This window comes from Corvus kubaryi, unplaced genomic scaffold, assembly GCF_017639235.1.
Source record: "Corvus kubaryi isolate FWS band 111438036 unplaced genomic scaffold, C.kubaryi_AGA036_p1.0 37326, whole genome shotgun sequence".
NCBI classification, from domain to species: domain Eukaryota; kingdom Metazoa; phylum Chordata; class Aves; order Passeriformes; family Corvidae; genus Corvus; species Corvus kubaryi.
The window spans coordinates 483,510-509,135 of NW_024581105.1; the positions used below are offsets into that span (position 1 = coordinate 483,510).

The window sequence follows — 25,626 nt, forward strand, 5'->3', positions numbered from 1 at the left end:
GGGCGGCGGCGGCGGGCGGTGATTGGGGGCGCGGGGCGGGGGCGGGCCCGGCGCGCTCTCGGGGGCGGGGCGGGGGTCCCGCTGCCCTTCCCGCGCCCGCCGGCACGCGGGGCCGCCTCACGGGTCCCCCCCGCGCCCTCTCGGCGGCGCCGCTCCGTTCCGTTTGCCCGGTCGGAGGATGCCGTCCGAGCCCGCGGCGCTCCCTGGCGATGTCTGGTGGGCTCTGGTGGGCCGGGGTCGGCGGTGTAGCGGCCACAGAGGGTCTGCCCCGGAGCCCGCCCGCCGTGAGGCCCTCGCCCGCCGCGGGCCCGGAGGTGCCCGGTGCTGGATCGGCTGTGGCTGCAGCCGGTGGCTGTGGCCCCGCTGCTTCCTGGAAAGTGGAATTTATGCTGTTTTTAACCTAGGAGGCGTTCCTAAATTCCAAGTCGTTCCCAAGTACCCGCCATCTAGGCTGACGTCCCCATCCCGATTGCGGGTGGGTCACATTTAGCGCTTTAATCTGCTTATTGGTGAGCTCTGGGCCGTCATCTGTTGTGGGTATTCCTGAGGTTTGACCTTTTGGTGAGGTTTGGGGTGTGGCTGGCTGCCCCTCTGCACTTTCCTCAGTCATCACTCCCAGTGTGACCTTTGCATTCCTATTTGACCCTGATATCCCTTATCTCAGACTCGGTTTACTACGTCTTTGCTTCTGGTTCTCTATTTTGATCCAACTTGCAATTATCCCAGCTCCAAGCTTGTCCTGTCTCTGTCCAGGCTCCTAGCCAACCGTTCCTGCAAGAGATCCTCAAAGAGGATCCTCAAAGCTAGTTCTGCTTGCTTTGGGTCAACCTCCGGCATTAAGCTCACTGTTTTCCTGAGAGGTCGCTGGATGCTGCTGAGTGACAACACCGAAACTGGACAGGAAACTGGAGATGTTGATGCTGCTTCTGTCCTAAAGCTTTTTCCCTGCCATATGCATGCCTATGCTCTGGCACCTGATTCAATTGACTCTCTGAAATATCACAGAATCGTGGAATGCTTTGAGTAGGAAGGGACCTGAAAGATGATCCAGTTGCACCTATCATGGGCAGGGACACCTTCCACTATCCCAGGTTGCTCCAGGCTCCATCCACCGTGGTCTTGAACTTCCAGGGATGGGACAGCCACAGCTTCTCTGGGCAACCTGTGCTAGTGCCTCAGCACCCTTGCAGGGAAGAATTTCCTCCCAGTATCCCATCTAACCCTGCCCTCTGGCAGTGGGAAGCCAATCCCCCTTGTTCTGTCGTTCCAGGCCCTTGTCTAAAGTCCCTCCTCAGCTCTCTTGGAGCTCCTTTAGGGATTGGGAGAGTCTGTAAGGTCTCCCTGGAGCCTTCTCTTCTCTAGACTGAACATCCCTGACTTTCTCAGCCTTTCAGATAAATACCTGTGTGTGTTATGCTGTGCAGATCTGAAGAGGGTGAATCCCCAGTGCTGTGGCACTCGTGGTCCTGCACCTTTCTTGCCAGGTGTGATTGTGGGCAGGGTGGAAAGGACAAGTGGTTCCCTTTTTCCTATGGGTAAATCTGTCAAACACTTTGGCTGAATTCAGGTGACTCTGGGTCTTCCTCAGGCTGTTTGAACCAAAACCTTATGGTTTGTGATGGGAAGTGTAGCCCCTGTCATGCCAGGCAGACAGAACTACAGAATCGCAGAATATGCTCAGCTGGAAGGGACCCACAAGGATCATCAAGTCCAAGTCCTGGCCCTGCACAGGACCATCCCCAAGAGTCACACCCTGTGCCTGAGAGCGTTGTCTAAATGCTGCTTGAAGTCTTGCCAGGCGCGGTGCTTTGAGCACTTCCCTGGGGAGTCTGTTCCAGTGCCCAAACACCCTCTGGGTGAAGAACCTTTTTCTAATATCTAACCTAAACCTCCCCTGACACAACCCTCGAGTCCTGTTACTGAGAAGAGATCAGTGTCTGAACTAGATTCAGCAAGACAAACCTGGAAGGCTGGCTAGCAAAACGCTGGCCATGGAGGTGTGTTGTTTTCTCTAGTCCCTTGTGAAATTTCTTTTTAATCTGGCTTGATAACTGCTTTGACATTGGGCTGCTGCTCATTAAACTCTTCTGGGATATGGAAACCAGCCAGCTGGGTCACCTCTGGCCTTGGGTCCTGCCTCTTGTGGGAGAAGCTGGGTGGAAAGGGCAGCTCCAAGAAGAGCAGCTCCAAGAAGAGCAGCTCCAAGTGCCTGCACTTCCTTCAGGATGATCCTGCTCCAGTGCTTTCCTTGGGCTGCGCTGGTTGGTTGGATGTGTGTAAACCCCATGGCTGACCCTGTGGCCAACCCCCTGGCTAACCCCAGGCCTCCCGGTACATGCCCTACTGAAAGCTGCAAGTTGGGAGCTCTCAAAGGTCCCACGCCGGCTCTGGGTTACTTTTCTGGGTTCTCTGAGCAGGGGAGAGTCCCTCTCTGGGTCTTTCATCTGCATTGACATTCTTGGGTGTGGGCTTTTGAGGAGAAGCAGTCTGTCCTGGAGTCCACTTCTCAAGTGCTTTGCACTACTATACCCCTACTTTGCAAGCACTTTCCCCTGTAAATGGTTTCTTCCCAGCCTTATCCTGGTGCACGTCACAACAAACCAAGAAGAAGAAAACCTCGGCCAAGCAGAGTGGTCACAGAAATTGAAGCCCAGACCTACCTGGGAGGCAGAGCGATGGAAGAAGCTGAAATTAAGAGATGTGGGTGGCTTTGGTGTGCAGCGGCTCCTTCGAAGCCGGTGTTGGGTACCCAGCAAGCAAATTTGCTTCGCACTGTCATGACAGGGGAGATGATGATGCCACGCTGCCAGGGATGGGAGAGGCAGAGCTGGCCATGCCAAGTGTACTGAGCGTAAACTGCATTTCCAAGCCGTGAGGGACCTGGCTGTGAGACGGGGCGGATGGATGAATCCGAATTAGAAACTGATCCTAAGCTCAGTTCTCCGTGCTCAGGGGAGGGGGTGGTCTCTGTTCAGTGCTCTCCTGCAGTTATTCGTAACCCACTTTTCTGTTCTCTCTCAACAGGAACTTGTGTGAGGCAACAGGACAAAAATGCTTAACTTAAGGACTTGTGCGGCAAAGCTGAGGCCGTTGACGGCCTCCCAGACTGTAAAGACAATTTCCCAGCACAGACGGGCAGCACCTAGGACGTTCCAACAGCTCAGGTGCTACAGTGCACCGGTGGCTGCTGAACCGTTTCTGAGTGGGACTAGTTCTAACTATGTGGAGGAAATGTATTATGCTTGGCTGGAAAATCCCAAAAGTGTACATAAGGTAAGGATCAACCTTGCCAGGACGTCACCTTCAGTTCTCTGTGTGTCTGAGCAGTGGGTGCAGGTAAGTGCCAGCTCTTGAGGAGGAGTGAATTCATCTGTAGGGGCCAGACGTTTGTGGACGGTCCTTCTGCCTCACTTTGCCCAAAAGAAACAGCAGTGATTCCTTGAGCAAGAGCCAAGAGGAGCTTTTTCTGTTCAAGAGGGAACGCCGTGGGCTTGGGACACGGGCAGCATCCTGGATGACAAGCGGATACAAGGAATGGCTTCTGGGAATCCACCTGTAGCAAGCTCCCAATACTGTATTTTTTCCATCTCTGGTGGCTTATCAAGAGGGTTTATTCCGGAGTGGAGGATGGGGAAGAGGGCCAAGGAGGGTATTCTCCACATTGTGACTTGTTTCCTTTTTGTCTCAGGCACGGGTGGTGTTCTGTGTTGGGGCAGATGTAGGTAAGCTTGGCTTTGAGCTTGTGTGTGTAAAGCCAGACTGCTGATCTGCAGACCAGGAGGGGGACAAGGTCTGGTGGCCAGAGGAATTCCCACCAGCTTCTCCTGAACTTCAAACTGGGAAAACAATCCAGCTGTGGGCAGTATGTGCAGAGGTCTGTCCTGATCTGGATCCCTGAAGCTCTTCCAGCAAGAGTGAGCCCAGCAGGTGAGGGCTCAGCTGGGAGGAGGAGTTCTGAAACCTGACAGCATTTTTCCCCATTCCCAGTGTTTCACAAGGAAAATGTTCCTCTAGTGACTAAGTCTCAGCATTACCCAGGGGATTTTTAGGACAGTTTTGAACATGTCCTGATGTGGAGCAGGGATTTTCTTTATTCATGAGTCATGTGCAAGCCAGGATAGAACGAGTGAATGAGCAACCAGGGGTATAAGGAATCCTATGCCCCAGCACTCATGGCAGTGTGGATGTGTTGTCAATGGCACTGATCCCTCCCATCCAAAATGTAGGTGCTAAAACGTTCTCAACGTAGGATTTTCACAAAAAGTGTTGACTTCATGCTTCTTTGGAGGGAAACAGACGGCTGAGCCAAACGACAGAATCGGAAGTCACAAAACATCTTAGTTTGGGTTGTGCCCTTTGCAAATAGTGACTTGGGAGATGCCCAAGCGCATGGTACAGCCCCTCCTTCAGAGGTGCGATATTGAATTAAAAGCCATGAGCTTAAATACTGTAGCTTGATTTAAAAACAAGTGAGGGTTACACCACCTTGTCCCAGCAACAATCATGTCTTTGGCAGAGAGTCGTGCTATGGTACCAGCTCTTTGATTCCAGACTCTGGAGAGTCTTGAAAGTCACTCCGAGTGGATCTGAGAGTAAACATCAGCACTGACCATGGAAGCTGGCTGGGGAGTGAATTTGGGTCCTGTGGCCAGACCTCTGGTTTGCTTCTGGGCTTGTGTCCTCGTTAATGGGGCTTGTCAGCCTGTCTGTAGGCAGGCAGGGCATGTGCACACTTGGCTGAAGAAGTTGGAGGAGAATTCAGGTTGGAAGGAGACTTTGGAGCTTCTGTCCAAGCATCCAGCTTGGAGGTGGCCTCTGGCTTGTTGGTGACATCCATCTTCATGGCTAGACCAGGTCACCTGGGGCCTTGTGCAGTCAGGTTTTGAGCCTCTGTGAGGGTGGAGCTTTCACCACCTCTGCAGGCCCCAAGTCCAGTGTTTATGGTGAAGGATTCCAAGTGTGTGATTTCTGGGTGACTGATCCCCTGGAAATCAACAGCTCTGGAAGTACTTCCAGTGCTCAGAGAGCAGTGGAGTAACTGACACAGGATTTTTCCTCCTGCGTGGCTGGGACTCGTTTGTGACAGCAGGAAGATCAGTGATTGAAATGAAATGAAATGAAGTCTTGCCATTTCCAGGAAGCAAACCTGAGACTCATGATGAAAAAAGCAAGTCTCAAAGACTGCTTTTCCAACAAAACCAAGCTGGAGTCCTGCTTGACAGAAAGGGGTTGGAGTAGGGAGATGGGACTGTATGACCTTTGAGTGTCCTTTCTAACCTAAACCGTTCTGTGATCCTACAAAATCCAGCTCCAGGTCCCAGAACTTTTGGTGGGCTTGATGCGTGTGTTGATGTGGACTTTGCCGGTGCTTCCTGGTGCACTTGGCCTCATTCTGTCCTTGTCTCTTGTGTGGACTCCACCTCGTTCCACTGACCTGTTTACCAAGATTCCTTCGCAGCTCCTCTCTGCACTCCTTTGTCGTGTCTGCACTTGTTTGTCCTGTCTTTGCTTTTCCATGGGTCCCCTGTTCCTGGTGGGATGCTGAGCTGCTGTGCTCGGGCTGGGCTTGCAGCCATCTCTGGTCATGCTGGCTCGCAGTCTTCATCAGCCTGTGTGCCCTGCCGGGGGAGGAAAGTGCCACCCCTGTCCTTGATAAGCGTTGGCCTCCATCCTGCCAGATGAAGGGTCAGATCATAGGGTGGAGCTCTTGGAAGGAGTCACGCTGTCACGCAGACCTGGCTGGGGTTTTTCTGTCCCTGTGTAGCACAGAGAGCAGCTGCTCCTCGCTGTGCTGCGTCCCACTAGGGAGGGACACATTCAAGTGGGAAGAGCTGGGGTGTCTTTGCTGTTGTCACCAAAAACCTCTGAGGCTTCCAGCTGATGTGGTGGTCCCAGCTGAGCACACTGAATCCATTTCCTCCTTGTAGACACCAGGGGTTTAAACTGCAGGACAAGCTTTAGTGCTTGCTTAAAATAGGGAAGGTAAAAAATAGGTTATTTTAGGGAATTTTCTGCATGGAATCCTTTAGCTGAACTCCAGTTTCAAAGTCCGATGAGCAGAGTTGGATAATAGTAACAATAGAATAATAAAAATCAGAGCAGAGTGGGAGAAAGGGGAGATGAGGGCACGGGGGATGGGTGCCAGAGGGCTGCCACAGGGTCGGTGCTGCTTGCTCCTGGACCTCATCCCGTGCATGTGGGGACACCATGCTCCTGCCCCCTGTTTGACCGTCTTGGGTGCTCGGCACAGACCACACTGTCTTCCCATCTCCTAAGCAAGCTCATGGGTGCTTCGGGGAAGGTGGCCAAAGAGCTGTGGCTGCAGGTGGGTGGTACCTGCATACACCTGGGGTAGGTTCAGCTTCCTTAAGCAGCACCCCTGGAGTTTGGGTTGAACCAGGGGACAGGGACCCAGCTCTCCTCATGGATCTGTACATGAAGCAGCCCTTAACACAGACTCCTTAACATGCCAGTGTTTGGGATTTTAAATGAAAAGGGGTGAGCCCATCACAGCTCAGAAAACTGAAGGTCCTTGTCTAGGCTGCTAAGGGACACGGCAATGTGCATAGCATGAGCCCATTGGTTGCTGCTTGACTGCCTGCCCTCAGCAAAGATTACCTGCCCTAAGTTTGGTTCAGGCTACTTCTCCTCCTCCTTCAGCCTTAAGTTCTGATATTCCTCTTCTTCTCCCTGCGGACCATGCCAAGCAGGGTTGGTGCTTCTGGAGCCCATGGCAGGGGAAGGAGCAGGAAGCAGCCTGAGCTGGAGGTGGAAGCTGTGTGTCCCTTATGCACCTCCCAGCCTGCAGCACCCTCAATGCCTGCAGTGGGTAGGAAACGTCACCCCTGTCCTCTTGCTGTGCATGCCTGACCTCCAAGCTGGGAAGCTGGGACATGACAGTATGAGCCCACACCCTTCTTTGGGAGCTGAGTCTCGTAGAAGGTGCTTGTTTGGCTTGGTGAGCTGGTTTGGGGCTGTTCCCAATAGAGGAGCCAGCCCTGAGCTCCACTCAGAACCGAGCTCAGGATCCCTCTGAAGCCTGAACTCTCCTGGTGTGTGGCAGACAGCTGGCTCACCAATCCCGCTTTGCCAGTGCATAGAAGAGCGCTGGGAAAGCCAGTGCAGACTAATGCTTTGTGTTGTGTCTGTGGGACTGTCTAAAAATGCCCTGAATCTGAGCTCTCTTGTACCCAAAATGTGTGTCGATGTATCTTACATCCTGTATGTGTCTATACAGTGTATAAAAGTGAGTGGAGCACTCACAGAGTTGCCACGGGCACAGAGGAGTCAGAGGGGAGTAACCCCATGAGTTTATTACTGCCATTACCTTTGTCAAATGCTGGATTAAGGCAAAGTTCTCCTTCCTGTGATAAAACAGGATAACTCTGATGGGGCTGTTCGGCCTCTCCCGTGGGAGATGTGGGCTCCAGAGGCACCTCTGTGCTCCCCAGAAACTCTTGGGACGGCCCTTGGATTCTCTTGAATTCGAGACCACATCAGCAGGTTGAAAGGTGATGTTTTCCTGGCACTTATCAGGGCCCCAGCCTGCCCTGTGCCATCCGGACATCATTCTGTGAGGCAATAAAGCACTCAGTGAAAGTGCCCAAGCTGACCCAGCCAGTGACACACCTTGTTTGCAGAGTTTAAAGTGAACTTTCTCTTCCAAAACAGAAGCAAATTGCAACTCCAAGAGGTATGAATGGCAGAAGGGAGAAGGTTATAAAGGCGACACCCCTGGCTCCGTCCCTGTCCCCAGCCCCCTCCCAGGTTGACAGGTGCTCCTTTGCTCTTGCCTGTCTTTATTTGCCAGTACACGAAACAACCTTAAACCACGGAGCAAAGCAGCCAGCCAGGTTCCTCTCCATCCCAAGGGCACAGAGCCCATCCCCGGGTCCTTGTCCCTCCGTTTGCAGGAGCTGATGGCTTTGGGGGCACCCAGGAGCTCTGTGAGCGTGGGGAAGGGAAGAGCAGGGATGGAACGTAAAGCAGATCTTCCCCGTTTCCCACTGAAATTTCCTTTAGCAGTCAGAAGAGGGTTGGGTGTTTTCTGTCTTGCCTTTTTTTTTCCCCTTGGGGGAGTGATTGTTTATCAGTTACAGTGTCAAAACGTTCCAGATTTTATTTATGTTCCTTTAGCGTGACCTGTTTCTAAATTTATTCACCTTGTGCAGTCATGTGGTGGGGCGATGGGGTGCTTGGGTAAATTGGGGCTGGAAATACCTTCCTGGGACATGTGATGGGTGCTGCAACTGGAGGAGCTCTTGGGGGGAGCAGCTGAGCTGAGGCGACTCCAGCAAAGGGCAGGTTTTCAGTCCTCCCCACGCTGCTTCCAGGGGACAAAAACTGTTTTCTGCCCCAAACAAACCCTGCTTTGAGGGCACTTTTCTACCTCATTTAAACACTTTGGGGGTGGCTGGCTGGGCTTTGCCCATCTGTGATTGCCAAGGCTGTATTTGGTGCCCTCCAAGGTGCAGGATGCCAAGCTCCCAGTCGGTGGAGAGAGCCTTGGGCTGAAACCAGCGTGCAAATCCCACGGGATTTGTTTGCTCTAGCGAGCTTCCTGGGTCTGTGCTGGCACACAGCTGCTGTTCTGCTGTGCCCTCATCCTTTGCCATCATCTGGCGGCACATGAGACAAGGCACAAGCGTGACGGGAGGATGTGGCTTGAACTTTGTTTGGCCAGGCTCTCTCCTTCCCCAGATCTGTTGGTGCTTCTGCAAGGAGACAGGTTAACTTGGGTTTGGCCTGGGACACTTCCAGGTTTTTCAGACGGTGCTGGAAAAGTATGACAGTACACCAAGTCTGTCAAGGGCTTTTTTCCTTTCCAAGTGTTTTGGTTTGTTTTCTTAACACCTAAAAATGCCCATCTGCAGAGGGAACAGGAGCAGAGCCTGTTGGCAGCTGCCTCATTCTGGGCATGGGAGAGCTGGTATGGGAGTACCTCCATAGTGCTGGCATTGGTGTCACCAAAAGGATGGGGAGAAATTGAAGAAGAGGTAGAAAAAGGAAACCATTGCTGGTTGAGGGCTGAACAACACAGCTGATGTGGGGATTTAGGTCTCAGACCATTCAGACCATGGAAAGATGAAGAGGTGTATTTGATTACAAGACCAAAATATTTTTCAGAAAATATTTGGGGTATTTAGAGGGCAGTGGCTTCCCCTGGGGAGAGGGAAATGGGCTGGAAGTCCAGGCTGGGGCGCGTTGCTCAGAGCAGCGGTTCTGAGAGCAGAGCCAAGGGACGGGGTATCACTGTGTCCTGTCCTGGGTGCCACTGCCAAGAGAGGGGTGGCTCTGGTGTTGGCCTCATGCCAAGAGAAGCAATCTGTATGGATGGGAAGTGGGACAGTGATGTAGCTGGAATAGTGGGAGAGCTTTAGTGCTTTTTTGTTCAAGGCAGGTGGGTGCCTTCAGCAGTGGCTGCATGGAGCTGAGGTACAGGGGAGGAGGCAGCTCTGTCCCCTGCTTTGGCAGTAGAGCTGAGACCTCTGTAACCTCAGCCGAGGAGGTGTTTGGGCTGCAAGTGATGACCCTGCTCACCTCTCTTCTTTCCTTTTTCTAGTCATGGGACATCTTTTTTCGCAACGCCAATGCTGGAGCTGCTCCAGGCACTGCTTACCAAAGCCCCCCTCCACTGACTACCAGCCTCTCCATCCTGTCCCAAGCGCAGTCCCTGGTTCAGGCACAGCCTAATGTGGATAAACTGGTGGAGGACCATCTTGCAGTGCAGTCTCTCATCAGGGCATATCAGGTAGGTGGACTTTGTGCCGAGGAGGGTCGCGTCCTTTGTAGAGGGGCTTGCGGTGGCTGAGGGGGGCTGGATTCAGTGTGAGTGATCCGCGTGTTTGCATGGAGAGCACGCAGGATAGGAGCTGGGCTGCCTGGTTTGGAATAGGAGCAGCTGATCTGTTGGGGCAGAAGCTCAGCTGATGCTTTGCCAGACAGTAGGAAGATTAAAGCTTTGTCATCCAAACAGGGTGGCAGGGAGGGGGAGGTCTTCTCCACACAGGGTAGTTTGCTGCCTTCTGGAATGCTGCTCCTGTGCCGTGGGCTCCTGCCATGCTTAGCAGTGGCATGGAGCACCCATCCTGCTTCCCCCCTGTTGCTGACAGAACTTCCAAGGTCCTAAAAGGAAGGCTCAGGAAACGTTGCCATGTGATTCGCAGCCTGATAGAGGCCTCTGGTGCTGATGGGCTGCAGCTCAGACCAATGCTGTCAAGTCAGCCTTCTGGGAGAAATGAATTTGGAGCAGGAAAGAAACATCCTCTGGCTGGGGGAAGGCCAGCAAGTATTTTAACTTGGGAGAACATTTAAGTGTGTTTCTACATCTGTGTTACAGTTTTACTTTTTGCTGGGCTCTGGTTTATCAAGTATGGGGGCTGTAATTATGGCTGTGGTGAGAAGTTAATGAAGCCAGATGCTGTGCAGTTGTGACCGTGAGCTTCTCACGGGTTCCTGTGATGAAGCACTTGCAGTGCTGTGCAGTTGTGTTCCTGCTGAGGTATGGGGAAAATCCAGTGTAAAAGGCTTGTGAGTTAGGGCAGGAACTATAGCACTGGGCGAGTCCAAAGGTCTGCCCAGCCTTGGCCCTGCTCTCTGGCTCCAAGATAGTGCCCCTGCCCTGCCTGCCTCTGCAGCTGCAGCGCTGATGTCAGCATCGGGACCTGTTTGCGAGGGCCTGCATGGCTGATTCCATGAGAGATGACCACGCTGCCAGCTCTCAGGCAGCCCCTGCCAGTGGAGCAAGCGGGCAGACGCCGAGTTTGAACGTGCAGTGACTGATGTAGTTGGAGGCAGAAGCTCAAAGTCAGTGATTTGAACAGAAAATCCGTAACCTCTTCAGCATGCTCGTCTCTTCTTCAGGCTCTGAATGGCAGCGCAGGAAGATGATGGCTCTTGGATGTATTTTTCTAAGCTATTTGTAGTGAGAAATCCACCTCCCTCCGTGCCCTGGTGTCACAGTAGAGCTGTAGCTGCAGCGGGATGTGCAGGTGGGGAGGTTCAGGACGGTATATGGAGGTATGAAAGAGTAGGAAGGTGAAGGAAGCCCTGCATGTGATTGGTAACCTACTTAAAACATCACACAAGAATTTCTTACTTGGATCAAGCTTGGTTTTCCCTGTGATTATAGGTGAGCAATTACTACTCTGCTGCGGCATCAGTGAGGGCTCCTTAATTGCAACTGTGTTTGCATGTCCAAGTCATTATTACTTTTGAGTTGTGGAGTGGTTTGGCTTGGCAGAGGTCTTACAGACCATCTGGTTCCCACCTCCCTGGCACGGGCAGGGACACCTTCCACTGTGCCAGGTTACTCCAAGCCTGGACCAGCCTGGCCTTGAACACTTCCAGGGATCCAGGGGCAGCCACAGCTTCTCTGGGCAACCTGTGCCAGGGCTTCACCACACTCACAGGGAAGAATTCATATAATCCCAGAATACTTTGTATTGGAAGGGTCCTTAAAGCTTCTCTTGTTCCACCCTGCTGCCCCCCTGCCATAGGCAGGGACACCTACTGCAACCTTCCAAGTTGTTCCACAAGGCACATGCGACCTGGCCTTGAGCACTGCCAGGGAGGGGGCAACCACAGCTTCTCTGGGCAAATTGCCTCTTCATGTGCCTGTGATGCTTAGGAGGAGATCATCAGTGTGAAGTTACTGCATCTGTAGAGAGGAGCTGCTCGAGTTGGGCACTGGGAAAGCATCAGGAGACCCTTACACCCCGTCTCTGCTGTGCAGGAGCTTCCGTCGCCCCGTACCCCTGCCAAACCTGGTGTGAGGTAGAGCAGTCCTGCTGGCTGCTGGCACTCTCCTGTGTGCTGTAGGTGACACTAAGCCCAACTTCTCCAGGCTTCAGCTGCAGCTAGAATTGGGGTAGCTCTGCACAAAATGTGAAGAGGGAAAGTCTGAATGAAATTTTCTAACTTCTTTTTTTTTAGGAATGTTTCTTCAATTCACTTGTTTTGATGACTAATCTGTGTTGTTGCTTCCAGGTCAGGGGTCACCACATTGCAAAGCTTGATCCTCTCGGCATTAGTTGTGTAAATTTTGATGATGCACCAGTAACTGTTTCTCCAAACGTCGGTGAGAATTACTCTGCAAATTAATTCTAATGTAATTTAACTTTTTTACCCCTCCCCTCTTTTGTTTTTCTCTCCCTTTTGGTTCCTGTTCTCCTTTCCATTCCTGGTGCATTTCATAGATTCGAGGGCATCATGTAGCACAACTCGATCCACTGGGCATCTTGGATGCAGATCTGGACTCCTCCCTTCCAGCCGATATTATCACATCCACAGACAAACTGGGTGAGGGCTTTGAGAGCAGTTGGTGCTGCATTGCTTGAGCTCCCCTCTCTTTCACAGCTTCTTAGGTAGATTGCTTCACAAGTCGGGGGTCTGAAGTTTCCTTAGTAATGATCACTCTAAAATTGTAGCTGCCGGCAGCAGCAGCAGTGCAGTCCTGCCACCCTCCGGCTGTCACCCCAGTACTCAGCTCGTGTTTCTTCAGCCAGTGCCATCACTGATCGTGCTGACCCAGAAGCAAAAAGCCCAGAAGGGCTGGAAGCAATTGCATCTCCTGGAATTGCAAAGCAGAGAGGTTTTGTGTTGGTGAGAGCTGGAGGTCTGTTCTCGCAGCTCCTCTTGCTGCACTTGGGGACCCTCAGAGCTGGGGGTGAACGTACTGGGTTCATCTCTGCAGGGCTGAGGCTGCCCTCCTGAACTTCCAGCTTGCCCCAGCATCTCTAAATCCTTTAGCTGCCTTTTTTCCAAGACTGAGCTATGAGTCCCTACTGGTGATCATAACAAGGAAGCTTTGGGATGCATTCCTGTCCAAGTAGAGAGGCGGAAATCCAAATGTGTTTGAGTGAGAGCTGCATGGGTGTTGTACAGAAGTGTGTGTGTGGTCCCCAGGACTTGAAATCCTGATCTGAAAGTGCTTAAACCCAGCACCTCTCCATGTGCCTTAGAGCTGATTTCTGTAGTTTGCTACCATTCTCCCAGCCAGGATGAGGTTGCTGAACTCTGCCACCTCACTGGTGCTTCCCAGGGTGGTTCCCTGGCACTCCGAGTGCTCCAGAGGCATGCTCCTGCTCCTAACGTAGAGTAGAACAGCAGTGATGATTACTAACCTCGCCAATTGAACCAGCCAATCAGAATGCACGGTGCATGTAAATCACCTTGATTCCTTATTCGTCTGCCAGCACAGGGACACCAGCCCTGGACCTGCTGGACCTTCCGACAGGATTACAGTGTACCAGGAGCGGTAGGGAAGGGAGTAGGTTTTGGTTGGACCAGTTCACTCTATGGTGAGGAAGCTGCTTCATCCCACAGTCTGGACTCTGACTTGCTTCTCTGGAGGACCAAACCTTGGCTGAACCTCAGGGGCAGTCCAGCTCCAGCTTGGAGCATGTCCTGTGCCTGAGATATTTTGATGGCAAGAGGTGGGGAGATGATGGCTGTGAACCCAGCTGTGGGAGAAGACGTGCTCATAGTCAGCACTGCGAGGAAAGCAGGGAGACTTTTTAGGTGAACTTGGAGTCCCTTACCATGGTTGGGTAGTGGAGAGGATGAGGAAAGGCTTTTCCAGCTCAGGGTTTTTAGCCTCTGCTGTGGGCACTACAGTTCTGAAGCAGAGCAGGAGAGGAGAGCCCTGAAGCCTTACGCCTGGTGGATGCGTATCCCTTTTGAGAGTAGAGCAGGGCCTGGATGAAACCCAGAGAGAGTCAACTGTGAGTGGTGGCAGTGACAGCTGTCCCTCAGCAGGAAAGGGAGCTGGGTGTGGGGAGCAGAGTTACCGTGCTGCTCAGGAAGTCATAGACTGACAGAATGGTCTGGGCTGGAAGGGACCTTAAGAGGTCACCTAGTCTAATCCCACTGCCACAGGCAGGGACACCTTCCACTAGACCAGGTTGCTCCAAGCCCTGTCCAACCTGTCCTTGGACATTTCCAGGGATGGGGCATCCACAGCTGCTCTGGGCAACCTGTGCCAGGGCCTCACCACCCTCACACGGAAGAATTTCTTCCTTATGTCCAATCTAGCCATGCCCTTTGTCAGTGTGCAACCCTTGTCCCTTGTCCTGGCACTGCAAACCCTGGTAAAAAGTCTCTCTGCTCCTTTCCTGTAAGTCCCTTTATACACTGAAAGGTCACAACAGGATTTCCTGGAGTTTTCTCTCCTCCAGGCTAGACACCCCCAGCTTTCCCAGTCTATCTCCATAGCAGAGGGGTTCCAGGCCTTCAAGCATCTCTGTGGCCTCCTCTGGACTTGCTCCAGCAAATCCATGTTTGTCTTGCCCTGGGGACCCCAGTGCTGGAGGCAGCACTGGTGGGGTCTCACCTGAGTGAAGCAGAGGGGTAGAACGCCTCCCCTCAGCCTGCTGGTCACACTTCCGATGCAGCCCAGGACATGTATGGATTTCTGGATTGTCAGTGCACGTGGCTGGCTCATGTCCAGCTTCACATCCACCAGGACCTCAAAATCCTTCTCTACAAAGCTGCTTTCCATCCATCCATCCATCCATCCATCCATCCATCCGTGCTGGGACTGGGGATTGCCCCGGCTCTTGCATTTGGCATTGTTGAACTTCACGAAGTTCACATAGTCCCTCTCTTCCCGCCTGTCCAAGTATGTATGTCCGTATGGCATCCTGTCCCTCCAGCATGTCACTGCAACACTCAGTGGTGTCACCTGGCTGAGGGTGCCCATCATTCCACTGTCCATGTCATCGATGGAGGAATTAAACCCTACTGATCCCAGTAGAGAGCTCTGAGAGACACTGCTCCTTACTGTTCTCCACTTGTACATTCAACTCACAGGTCTGCTTGAGGGGAAGGTCAGTTCAGAGGGAAAGTCAGCTCAGAGAGCTGCTGAGTCTGCTGGTTCCTCAGGAGCCAGGTATGTTCCAGCCATATCCTGGCTTCAGAGGATGCAGAGCCCAGTGTGATCCAAGAGCAAGTCTTTCCTGGCAGCGCCAGCCATCATCCAGGGGAAGCAGTCAAGGCTCCATTTTTCCTGCTTCCCCGGGGTGAGTTGCCACAAGCCAAGCAGTGTGTCCTAGTGTGGCTCACCGTGGTGGGAAGCATTCAGGCATGGCTAGTCCATAGGCCTTGGCTGGAAGGAACCTCAGCATGGGTCTGAGCAAGCCCTTAAGCTTAATCTCTGTTCCTTTGGGGCTTTCATATTAAAATACCTATCATTGTGGCTGCTGGTGTTGATTTGCTTCCCAGGAATCCATGAATTCATAGGAAATAATGATTATAAATATCTGGGGGCAAGATACAATGGTGGCAGCTGCCAGCTCATGCTGAGGCTGTGTCTTGGGGTAGAACCCCAGACTCAGGTGGCTAGAGCTTAGCAAAGGACTTTTTTTTATCTTGCTGTAAGTATTATTTATACTGAGTAGATTTCCCCCTGGTATTCTTATCTTGGAAAACCTCATCTGGTCAATCCTAACTATAACTGGGTGAACTTAGCTTGCCAATAGTGTTCAGGAAGTGGGGAAGGAGCTGCGGTGGTGCAGAACACAGAACTCCAGCTGGGCCTGAGGTTGGGTGTCGCCTGCTTGTGGCAGAAAAAGCCAATTTCTAAGCAGATCCTGCTGGCTTTTTTTTGCTTTGAAAGAGTATGTGACACTTGACAGGGCACTTAATAACAGGAGTGGTTTTGAAACTTGGAAACAATCTTGTTTCCTCTTTCTGAACAGTGAAGTCCTTTAAAGGTCAGCTTTTGTGGTGTGATCACTGTTGCCAACAGTTTAAGTGACAGTGCTGTGATTCAAAGGAGTTGGATGGTTAGTCTCAGAAATTGATCCTTCTTCTCAATTGCCTTTTGTTTAGCAACTGGTTTGGTTCTGGTTTGGAAGCCCTCTTTGGATTAAGCAGTGTGATCTTTGGGAAAATTGTCAGAGGGAGAAAACCTGCCCAGGGCTACTCAGTCAGAGGAGTGGTGGGGCTGGAGCCACCAAATTCCCCTTTCTCTTGTCCTTTCTATTTAAAAAACAAAGTAATCTCATCCTGATCTTTCACTGCAGCTGGTCTGGCATGGTAAGTGTGTAAAACAAGGACAGGATGACTACAGGAACTCAGTATGACCCTGAAAATAGAAAGAAAGAAATAGTACCTTAGCACACTGAAATCTGGGTGGTGTGTGGAAGGCTGTGTGTGTCTGTCTGCCTGTCTTTCTCCCTGTGGAAGGCTGTCTGTCTGTCTTTCTCCCCATGGAAGGCAGCTGCCTCTGCCTCATGCCAAGGGGAATTGATGGAAATCCTCCTCCAGCTCAGGAAGAGCCAGGCAAGCCCCTGCAGGGAGCTGGGCTTGAAGTGCTCCCATCTTCCTTTTCCCCACTTGGTCTGATTTTCCCTGCTGACCCAAAGGACAAGTGTTTCCAAGGCCTTTTTTGTAACCCAGGTGAGATTGAGGCACTTGGGTCACCTAAGCTAGCCGGGCAGGCAGCGCTGGTGCTGTCTGCTTGCCCACTGCTCCAGTGTGCCGGTGCTCCCGCCCACACCGAGCGTGCTCCAGAAGAGACGGCTGTGCCTGCCTGCCTCGTGAGCTGCCAGCTTATTAACACCCCAGTCCTCCTCCTCTGTGCAAAGGCAGCACCCTTACCTTCTTGGGCTGACCTTGAAATCCTCCCAGTAGCACGAGCAGAGCAAACCCTGTGGAGCAGGTGTTGGTGGGAGGCAGCTCCCTGCTCTGCAGAGGGTCCCAGTCCCTGTGATGCAGCTTGGCAGGATGCTTTTGGTCGTGGCAGATGAAGATGCTAGGCCACCCCCTCTCCCATCAAGGTGTGAGAGGAGATCTCAAACCATGCAGCTCAACTGCTCCCCAGTGTCAGATGCCGCCCTTCCCCTCCTGCTCCTCCCTCCTCTCATCAGACTTCCCACTAAGATTTCTCTTCTGCCTAGCGTGTAGTCATCCTCCATCCTTGCCCTTTTGCTTCTGATGGATTTTGACTGTATTTTAAATACTGTATTTTTTGACTTGTGCTTTCCATGACTAGTTTTCACGGTTCCAGGGTTTTTTTACTAACTTTGACTGCGTCTCTCTATCTTCTCCCTTTCTGCACCCCCTCCCTCCCTGCCCCCCCAGACCTCGCAGTGTTCAAGGAGCGGCTGAGAGTGTTAACAGTAGGAGGTATGCAATTAATGAGCCCTTAACCCTCTGGAGTGCAGGACTCTCTTTGAATAGGTTATTCTGGGCATGAACTGAGCTGGTAAAGTGGACCCCTCCCATCTCCCACCACTCCTGAGTTTTGCGACATGTTTTATTTTTAATTTCTACTCAAAGTCTTGATGTAGGTGTGTGGTTAGTGACACTTTGCCTTGTAGAAATCCTCGTTTTGAGCCTTGCTGGCCTTTTCTATACCATGTTTGCATGCCTGGCTTGCTAGAGTACATGTTTTGTTGTGAATATTAATTTTACAAGGCCTCAATCTCCCTCATTGGTTCAAGGCTCCTAAAAATCCAATCTGTCTTCTCCTGGTTTTCTCGCAGGGAAAATTTGGCAGCTTGTCCCTTGTCTTCCTCCATCCAATGGTGCTGCTGCCTATAAATACTGAATGTTGTTAGAGCTGGCAGGCTGCAGCAAAGCAGAAGCAAAGATGCTTAGATGTCCTAAAACTCCCTGTAAAATCTGATACTCCCTAAAGTGTGCCAGGGTGTCTTCAAAGCATCACAGCAGAACAAGCCAAAACCTTGTGCTGCAAGCTTCAGCAAATTACTGAGGATTCCCTGAAACCCTTCAACAGGCAGTTTGTGTGGGATGCTCCCTGCTGCCTCTCTCCCGGATTTCTCTTTGCATGGGAACCAAAGAGAAGCCCCAGAGGCATGGGGCCAAACTCAACTCCTGCCTGGTTCAATGTTCCTAGGCATAGCTCCAGAGCGGAGCTTCTGGGGCCGGGCTTTGTTCCCTCTCCTGGGACTCTGGTGTCCAGGAGGGTGGTGTGAGCAGCAGAGGGGATGGACAGCAGTGGCAGCCAGGAATGTGTCCACTACAGGCTGACTGGAGTGTTCCCAGTCTCTGGAATTGCCCCTCAAGGCTGCACAGGGATGAGCCATGACCAGCCCCATCGTCATGGAATCACAGACTGGCTCAGGCTGGAAGGGGCCTTTCACACCATCCAGTCCACTAGAGCAGGTTGCTCCAAGCCTGGCATTGAACACTTCCAGGGACTGGGCTGTCTACTGCTCACTGTCTGTTCCTGACCAGACAGCAAGGGACAGACTTTTAAGATGGAGTTCAGGGAAGGGGCCAGCGCAGGAGGGGCCAGTTTTTTGCCTCCCATTCCATGAGGAAGGTGGGTTACACTGCCCTGCAGTGTTTAGATGACGTTCCCCATCCCCTCTCTAAAAGAACCTCCAGATGGGATCCTGGGCTGGTTTGGAGGAAGCTGGGAGGAGTAGTGGTATGTGTCTCCTCTGCAGCTCCTGCCCTGGGTTTAGGAAACACCTTGGGACCAGGCTTTGTTTGGGAGCGTGGGAGGGATGAGCAGGAGACCGAGAGAGGTGCCAGGGCTGTAGACCCACTCCTTCATCCAAGCTCCTGCTTCAGAAGGGTCCTCGGACTCCCCAGTTCCTGGCCCTGCTTCTGCCTTTCGGCATCAATTCAGCAAGGTCAGCACTGTCCCTCCTCCTCTGTGCCTCAGTTTCCCCAAAGACAACCATGAATTTCAGTGGGTAGTGAGGCACCTCTGATGGCTTTGGGGTACAGTGGGACTCACCTGCAGCCCTAAATCCCAAGGCTCGAGGCCTGCTTGGCCCCTCTCCAGGCCCAGCCCAGCTCCCCATAGCCCCCATACCATGAGTATAAGCTGCCTCCAAACCTTCAGCTGCCAGCGCCAAAGGGAGGAGGTTTGCTGAGCAGACCTAGGCAAAAACTCTAATTAAAAAGCTGTTGATTGGGGTGAAAGGGTACCTGGGCAGCCAAACCTCTGAGTGGCTGCTGACCGCCCTGCTCCCAGGCTGAGCTATTCAGGAGAGTCTGTCAGAGCCCTGTTGCCTTTTCTCTTCTTTGTCTCTCCCTCCTTGGGGTTTTGTCTGTTTGGTTGTGTGTGTTTTAACTGTTTCCTTCTCCGTGTTGACTCCATTTTTAATTCCCACCATGTGCCAATACCTCCAGAGTGCTTGGTGACTCCTCAATTCCTGTTTCTTTTCTCTCCCCTCTGTTACAATTTGTGGTGTATTTTTTGTGTTCTTGGGGCTCCAAACTCCCTGACTCACCATGGATTTTAATTGCCTGTTTCCATGCATATACATTGCTTTGTGGTTAATTTCCTGCGGTGCCTTCCGTAATAACTCCTTGTTCTGTGCTTAATGTCTTTTTGTTTAATTATGGCTTGGTTTTTATCCCTATAAACCTCCTTCATGCTTATTATTTTTTTTATGCTGCTTTTTTTTGTCCCTTCCCCACCTCTCCCAAATGCACCTGACGGCATCCCCGGCCCTCTTCCTTCCTTCTTTCTCGTGCTTGTCCCACCCATGACAAATCCTGCAGGCTTTTACGGTCTGGATGAATCTGATCTCGACAAAGTTTTCCACTTGCCCACAACCACTTTCATCGGTGGAAATGAATCGGCTCTTCCACTCCGGGAAATCATCCGTCGGCTGGAGGTGAGGAGGGGAGGGGTCTGGCATAGACCTCTGTGCAGCCAGGGGCAGGGGCAGAGCGGTTGTCTTTGGAAAGTCCTGGGTCAACCTGCACATTGTAAGATTTTCAGTTTGGGAACTGCTTCACAGCACTCGCTCCACTCACAAGAGCCACCTTGAGTAACCTGCTCAGCTCTGATGGCCTCCAGCTTTCTGCTGCATTGCAGCAATGCACTTTGTTTGCCCAGGGTGGAGCAAACCCCAGGCAACTGGATATTGCCTTTTTTGAAACCTCTCCAGCTATGCTTTCCAGTTTGAAGCAGCAGCTGGTGCTGGCAGAGCACAGGAGTGGGCTGGAGGCCAGTGGTCCCCTCTCCAGGCACTGCAGCAGTGTTACTGTCCAGCATGGGGGTCCATCAGAGGGTCTTGGTGCAGTTGAGACCCCTGGGGCTGGGGCTTCCAGCTCGTGCAGGCAGTTCCCCTCTTCTGCCAAATTTCATCCCCTCCTGTGCTTGGACTGATTGCAGGCAGCTCTCAGGCACGCTGCAGGCTGCTCAGATGGTCTCTGCTGAGACTAGTTGACCTTGGAAGAAACAAAACTGTGCCAACATCTTAGTTCAGCTGCAGGAATGGGCTCCCCATGTATCGCGGGAGGAGCTTCTTCTGATTCTCCCCTGCCCTGTGATGTGGGATTTTGGACTGCTCACAGGTGATGCCACCAAGAGGGAAAATCTCTCCTCTGAGGTGGATGTAAAGGACCTGAAGGGCTGATTGTGGGCCCCTCAGGGAAGGGGAATTAAACAGCTTGATGCTGGGTCTTGTGCACAGTCCGAGCTGCCCTGCCGCATCCCTTTTCCTGGGCATGCAACTCAAACAAGGCTCCTAAAGCAGGGCTGTTGCAGGGCTGGCAGCTGGGGTCCCCCTCCAGCTGCCAGGCATGAGGGTTGGTGTCTCTGCTGGCACAGAAGAGCTTTTTGGATTAAAGGGTAAAGGGGGGAATGAAGAGCCCCTGGCCCTGTGACCCAATGGGGTGCTGCAAGTGCCTGTCCTTTGGGGGTTTGAGGTGCTGAAGCCCTGGCTGTTGTCTGATGGCCCCCCATTTCCCGTTGGGGCAGATGGCATACTGCCAGCACATTGGTGTGGAGTTCATGTTCATCAATGACCTGGAGCAGTGCCAGTGGATCCGGCAGAAGTTTGAGACCCCAGGCATCATGCAGTTCACCAATGAAGAGAAGCGCACGCTGCTGGCCAGGCTGGTCCGCTCTACCAGGTACCCTGTGGGGGGCTTCACCTTCTCCATGTCTTCCCCAGGAGGTTTGCTCCCATCCGGACTGATGCAGTCACCAGCTGAGTCACATCTTGACATCATCTGTTGCCATCAGCTTAATGAGCAGATTGACGCCAGTGAGCTGCCAGCCTGGCAGGCTCAGGTGCTGGCAAACAGCCTGCAAATGTGGATGATCCTGAAAGAAAAGGTCTAAAAATAAGGACCAAGTGCAGCACGGTGTTAGAGGGGGGGAAATGGCCAGCTGAGCTCTGTGGGAAGACACTGAAATGACTGCTGTGTGCTGCATGGTACCAGCTTGAGCATCAGTCAGTGCTGTGGCTCCCTTGGTGCAGTTCCCATCCCTTCTCTGGTTTCTGCCCTCAACTGCAGCGCTGGCACTGATCCCTCCCTCCCTTTGCCTGCTAGGTTTGAGGAGTTCCTCCATCGGAAATGGTCTTCGGAGAAGCGTTTTGGTCTGGAGGGATGTGAAGTGCTGATCCCAGCCTTAAAGACCATTATTGATAAGTCAAGTGAGAAGGGAGTGGATTATGTGATCATGGGGATGCCCCACAGGTAACCTTGCCTCAAGCCATGGTGCTGCTTGGTGTAGGGAGGAGGTGGGGAGATACTGCCAGAGTTTGGTACTGGTGGGCACACTGGTTTCTGCCATCACCTAACTGGTCTTGGTTGGTGATGAACCTCAGCTGGAGAGCTCAGACCTTGGCTGCTCTCTGCTCATCAGAGTCTTTCCAGCTTGTTCGTAAATTCATCTGGAGAGGGGTGGTGGCTTGAGGGCAGAGCTGGAATCATCGTGGAATCCCAGCACCTGCCCACTCTGGGGCATCTCAGCAAGTGTGTAGGATGTGGTGTTGGCCAAACCATCCCTGTGTTGAGGGATCTTCAGGCTCCTTCTGGGAAGCCTCCATCTCTGGGTGACCCCACAGCCATTGCAGGAGTCGTGGGCCATGGCAGTGGGGGTTGTAGGTCACTGTCAGCACTCAGTGGCCATCAGCAGCAGTCTTGCTTTTGCAGGGGACGCCTGAATGTTCTTGCCAACGTGATCAGGAAAGAGCTGGAGCAGATCTTCTGCCAGTTCGACTCCAAGCTGGAGGCTGCTGATGAGGTGAGCTTCTCCCCTGCCTGCAGTGGGTTCCTGCTGCCTTCCCTGAGCAGTGCCCAAGGGCTGTGACTGGATTGTGCCACTGCTTCTGGTGTCACTCAGCAGCACTGGTGTTGCAAGGATTTCCACGTTGCAAGCACACCTGGGTGATGGGAGTCTTTGTAGAGGTGGCAGTGCTGGTCTGTCCTTGCCTGTCCTGGGGGTGACGTGTGCCCTGGCTGCTGCTGGTGTCTCCAGCACAGGCTAGGCTGTTGGCAGCTCTCCAGGGCATGAAGCAGCCTTGGGGTGGATGCTGAGAGGAGCGGAAGGTGGCCAGGAGCAGAAGTTAATTTGTGCCCCTGGTCCCCATCTGGGGTTCTAAAGCAGCTCCAAAAGCTCCGTCGCTGCAATAAACTCATGCTCCAAAGCTTCAGCATCATAAGCTGGGATGATTTGGATTTTGGGAAGCTGGGCTGGGCTGACTTGATCCTGTCATGACCTTCAGTGGGATTTCAAGGTGAGAAAGCAGCAGCCTGTGGCCTCGAGGTGCCCTGACGGGGTACCTGGCAGCGTACTGGGAATGGTGCCATGGATGGTCGTGCTGCCACAGTGTGGGTAGAGCTCAGACAAGTGTCACCTGTTATTCAGGGTCTTTGCCGAACCCACCACACTTGCTTCATTCCCCGCACCTTCAGCTGTATTTAGATGGGCTGGATGCATGTAAGTTGGTGGTGGTTTGGCACCTGGAACAGGCTTTCCTGGGTGCCAGTTCAGCTCCTGTAGTGAGTGCCTGCTGTGTTGTGACAATACCTCCAAAAAATGCCCCCCTCTTCCAGCCTTGGGGTCAGCACTCCTCTGTCTCCTTGCACATCCCAAAAGCCACTCATGCTCCTGGGGGGTGACTCTCTTCTCCCCTCCGCCAGGGCTCCGGTGACGTGAAGTACCACCTGGGAATGTACCACCGGCGGATTAACCGTGTCACTGACAGGAACATCACCCTTTCCTTGGTGGCAAATCCTTCTCATTTGGAAGCAGCTGATCCTGTTGTTCAAGGCAAGACTAAGGCAGAGCAATTTTACTGTGGGGACACGGAGGGGAAGAAGGTGAGTGCTGCTCAGATGCGTGTAGGGAATGGATTTTGATGGAGACAGGCTGGTGGAAAAGTGAAGTAACTTGTCTGCTTTTTGTTTGATGTGCCCCTTCCTCTGCTGTCACCCTGACTTTGCTTCCCCATCCTTCTCCTCTGTCTTTGGAGATAACTTTGGGAGGGGCTTGCCCACCCTAGGCTCCCATTGCTGCTTTCTTCATCTCTGAACTGACTTAAGCCGGGCTGTGTGCACAGCAAATGCACAACCCCTTATTGGAAGACAGGGACACGAGGAGCACTCCAAGGCAGTCCAAGCACCACACCTTGGACGGCTTGGCAGCAGGATCTCAATGTGACTAGAGATAACCATTCCTGGGACTGGGAAAGCTGGAGCTGGCAACAGGAGGCAGCTCTCCACACCCCAGTGGGAAGGGACTGTGGGGAGCTGTTTGCTGTGTGATTCATTGCAGACCTGTCTCCAACCCCAAGAAGTGGAAGAGTGAGATCCAAAGTGCTTCCCTCCCTCCTACACCCCAAGGGCTGGATGTAAATAGACAGATCTTGTCCTCGCCTGGCAGGCGGTGTCCTCAGCCAGCCCTGGGATGGTGACAAAATAACGTCAGTGGCTCTGAAGCTCCTGGGCCCGCTCCTGCCCATGGGGCTTCTGGGCTGAAATTGTGAGGGAACAGGGCTTTCTTCTCTTCTTCCCCCAGTGAGAAAAAAGCTTTGCTTTGCAATGTATGTATCTGGGAATGGGACTTGCTGCCCAGCTGGGACATACCAGGTGGTGTTTTGCTGTCTTCTCAGGGTGCCCCAAGGGTGCTGCCCTTGCTGGGGTGGGGCTGGTGTCCACAGCCTCTGCCCAGTGGTGTGTCAGCCATGGGTGACTCCATTCCCATCCCCTGGGAAAGAATTGGATGTGTTGATGAGCTGCTCCATGTCCTTTCCAGGATGCTGAAAGCTCATGGGGAGGAGAGCTGGGCCCCTTCCTGGTTGGTGTCCTGCTCGCTGTCCCTGATGACTGCCGTGGCTTCCCCTCTCCCAGGTGATGTCCATCCTCCTGCATGGAGATGCTGCATTTGCAGGGCAGGGCATTGTGTATGAGACGTTTCACCTGAGCGACCTTCCCTCCTACACCACCCACGGCACTGTCCATGTTGTGGTCAACAACCAGGTGAGGAGCAAATCCCCTGTGCCTGTGGGCCTCTGGCAGAGCTGTCTCTGCAGGCTCTGGGCCAGGGAGTAGCTGGAACCAGCAGCAGCTGTTTTCCTGCCAGTGGTCCTGGCAGGAGCCCTAACCTGCGGTCAGCAGAGGGTACTTCTCACCCAGCTGCTCAACGGCAGCAGCTTTTGAGCCCAGTCTGGTGCAGAGGTGATAGAACCTAATGCTCAGTGTGCGAGGTCTGACAGGGCTGATCCGGTCTGCCACCACGGAAACTGAAGGCATTTTGCTGGTACCAGCCTGTCCCCACAGGTGCAACAGGTACCAGGATGTGCCACTGTGTCCAGACACAGGAGACAGGCAGGTTGTGCATCCACAGCCCAGCTGCAGCAGCTGAGCTGCCCTTGGAGCTGTGTGGACAGTTTCCTGGGCCAGCAAAGCGCAGCTGCCTCATGCCAAGCCAGCTGTGACATCAGTGTCCAAAGAAGGAGCTGCCTAACAAAGCCGTGTCCCAAATCCAGTTGGTAACACTGTGCTCATCCTGTTTCCCCTCACCTGCTACAGATTGGCTTCACAACAGACCCGCGGATGGCCCGCTCCTCCCCGTACCCGACCGACGTAGCCCGTGTGGTCAACGCGCCCATCTTCCATGTCAATGCAGACGACCCTGAAGCCGTTGTCTATGTGTGCAATGTGGCAGCAGAATGGCGAAGCACCTTCCACAAGGACGTGGTGGTGGATTTGGTAAGGAATGTGGCACAAGTCCCTGAAGCTGGGGTGTGCTCGAGTCCCTCCTGGGCTGTTTGGGACGCTCCCTCATATATGATCCAGGTAGCTCCCGAGTGCTTTTGGCCACAGGCAGCTGTATTCAAAGGCTCTTTCCTTTCCTGGCAGGTTTGTTACAGGCGCAATGGGCACAATGAGATGGATGAGCCCATGTTCACGCAACCCCTGATGTACAAACAGATCCGGAAACAGAAGCCAGTGTTGCAGAAATACGCAGAGCTGCTGATTTCCCAGGGGGTGGTAAATCAGCCGGAGTACGAGGTACCATCTGTGGGGCCTGAAAGGAAAGCTGTAGGTGACATCTCCACGGGAAACTACTTAGGTGGTTCAGACCTGGGTGTGAACCATGTGCAGGGCCCACCTGGGCCCACAGGAAACATGGCTTGTGCTTTGTAACCTAAAGGTGGCAGAGCTGTGCTGGGGCTGGGCGTGCGCTGCAGACCTGGCAGTGATGGAGTTTGGAGCCAAGGCTCATCCTTCAACTGTGCCAGCTCTGAAAAGTGCAGGAACATCTAGTTCAAGGATTGCCTGTGATCAGTGTGGAACAGGCCATGCGGCTCTGGGCCACTGCAGCACAGGCACATCCCAGCGTTCAGGATTGCTGTGGCCACGGATATCTGGGGCAGGTCCTGTCCCGGTTCTGCT

At 53.0% G+C, this 25,626-nt stretch overlaps 1 protein-coding gene across 4 annotated transcripts in view; it reads left to right on the forward strand.

Annotated features, from left to right (window-relative positions):
* Positions 1 to 25,626, forward strand: part of OGDH (oxoglutarate dehydrogenase) — a 31,147-nt gene that overhangs the window by 565 nt on the left and 4,956 nt on the right. The window contains exons 2-13 of one of the 4 annotated variants that reach the window (XM_042029556.1): positions 3,025 to 3,273; positions 9,563 to 9,751; positions 11,989 to 12,079; positions 17,086 to 17,130; positions 19,489 to 19,604; positions 20,696 to 20,850; positions 21,274 to 21,420; positions 21,880 to 21,970; positions 22,870 to 23,049; positions 24,079 to 24,207; positions 24,760 to 24,939; positions 25,090 to 25,242. In XM_042029556.1, the coding sequence (XP_041885490.1) occupies positions 3,052 to 3,273; positions 9,563 to 9,751; positions 11,989 to 12,079; positions 17,086 to 17,130; positions 19,489 to 19,604; positions 20,696 to 20,850; positions 21,274 to 21,420; positions 21,880 to 21,970; positions 22,870 to 23,049; positions 24,079 to 24,207; positions 24,760 to 24,939; positions 25,090 to 25,242 (1,698 nt within the window). In that variant the 5' untranslated portion in view covers positions 3,025 to 3,051. Of the gene's footprint in view, positions 1 to 3,024; positions 3,274 to 9,562; positions 9,752 to 11,988; positions 12,080 to 12,197; positions 12,301 to 17,085; positions 17,131 to 19,488; positions 19,605 to 20,695; positions 20,851 to 21,273; positions 21,421 to 21,879; positions 21,971 to 22,869; positions 23,050 to 24,078; positions 24,208 to 24,759; positions 24,940 to 25,089; positions 25,243 to 25,626 lie in introns of all 4 variants that reach the window. The other 3 variants (XM_042029555.1, XM_042029557.1, XM_042029558.1) reach the window with 3 other exon arrangements.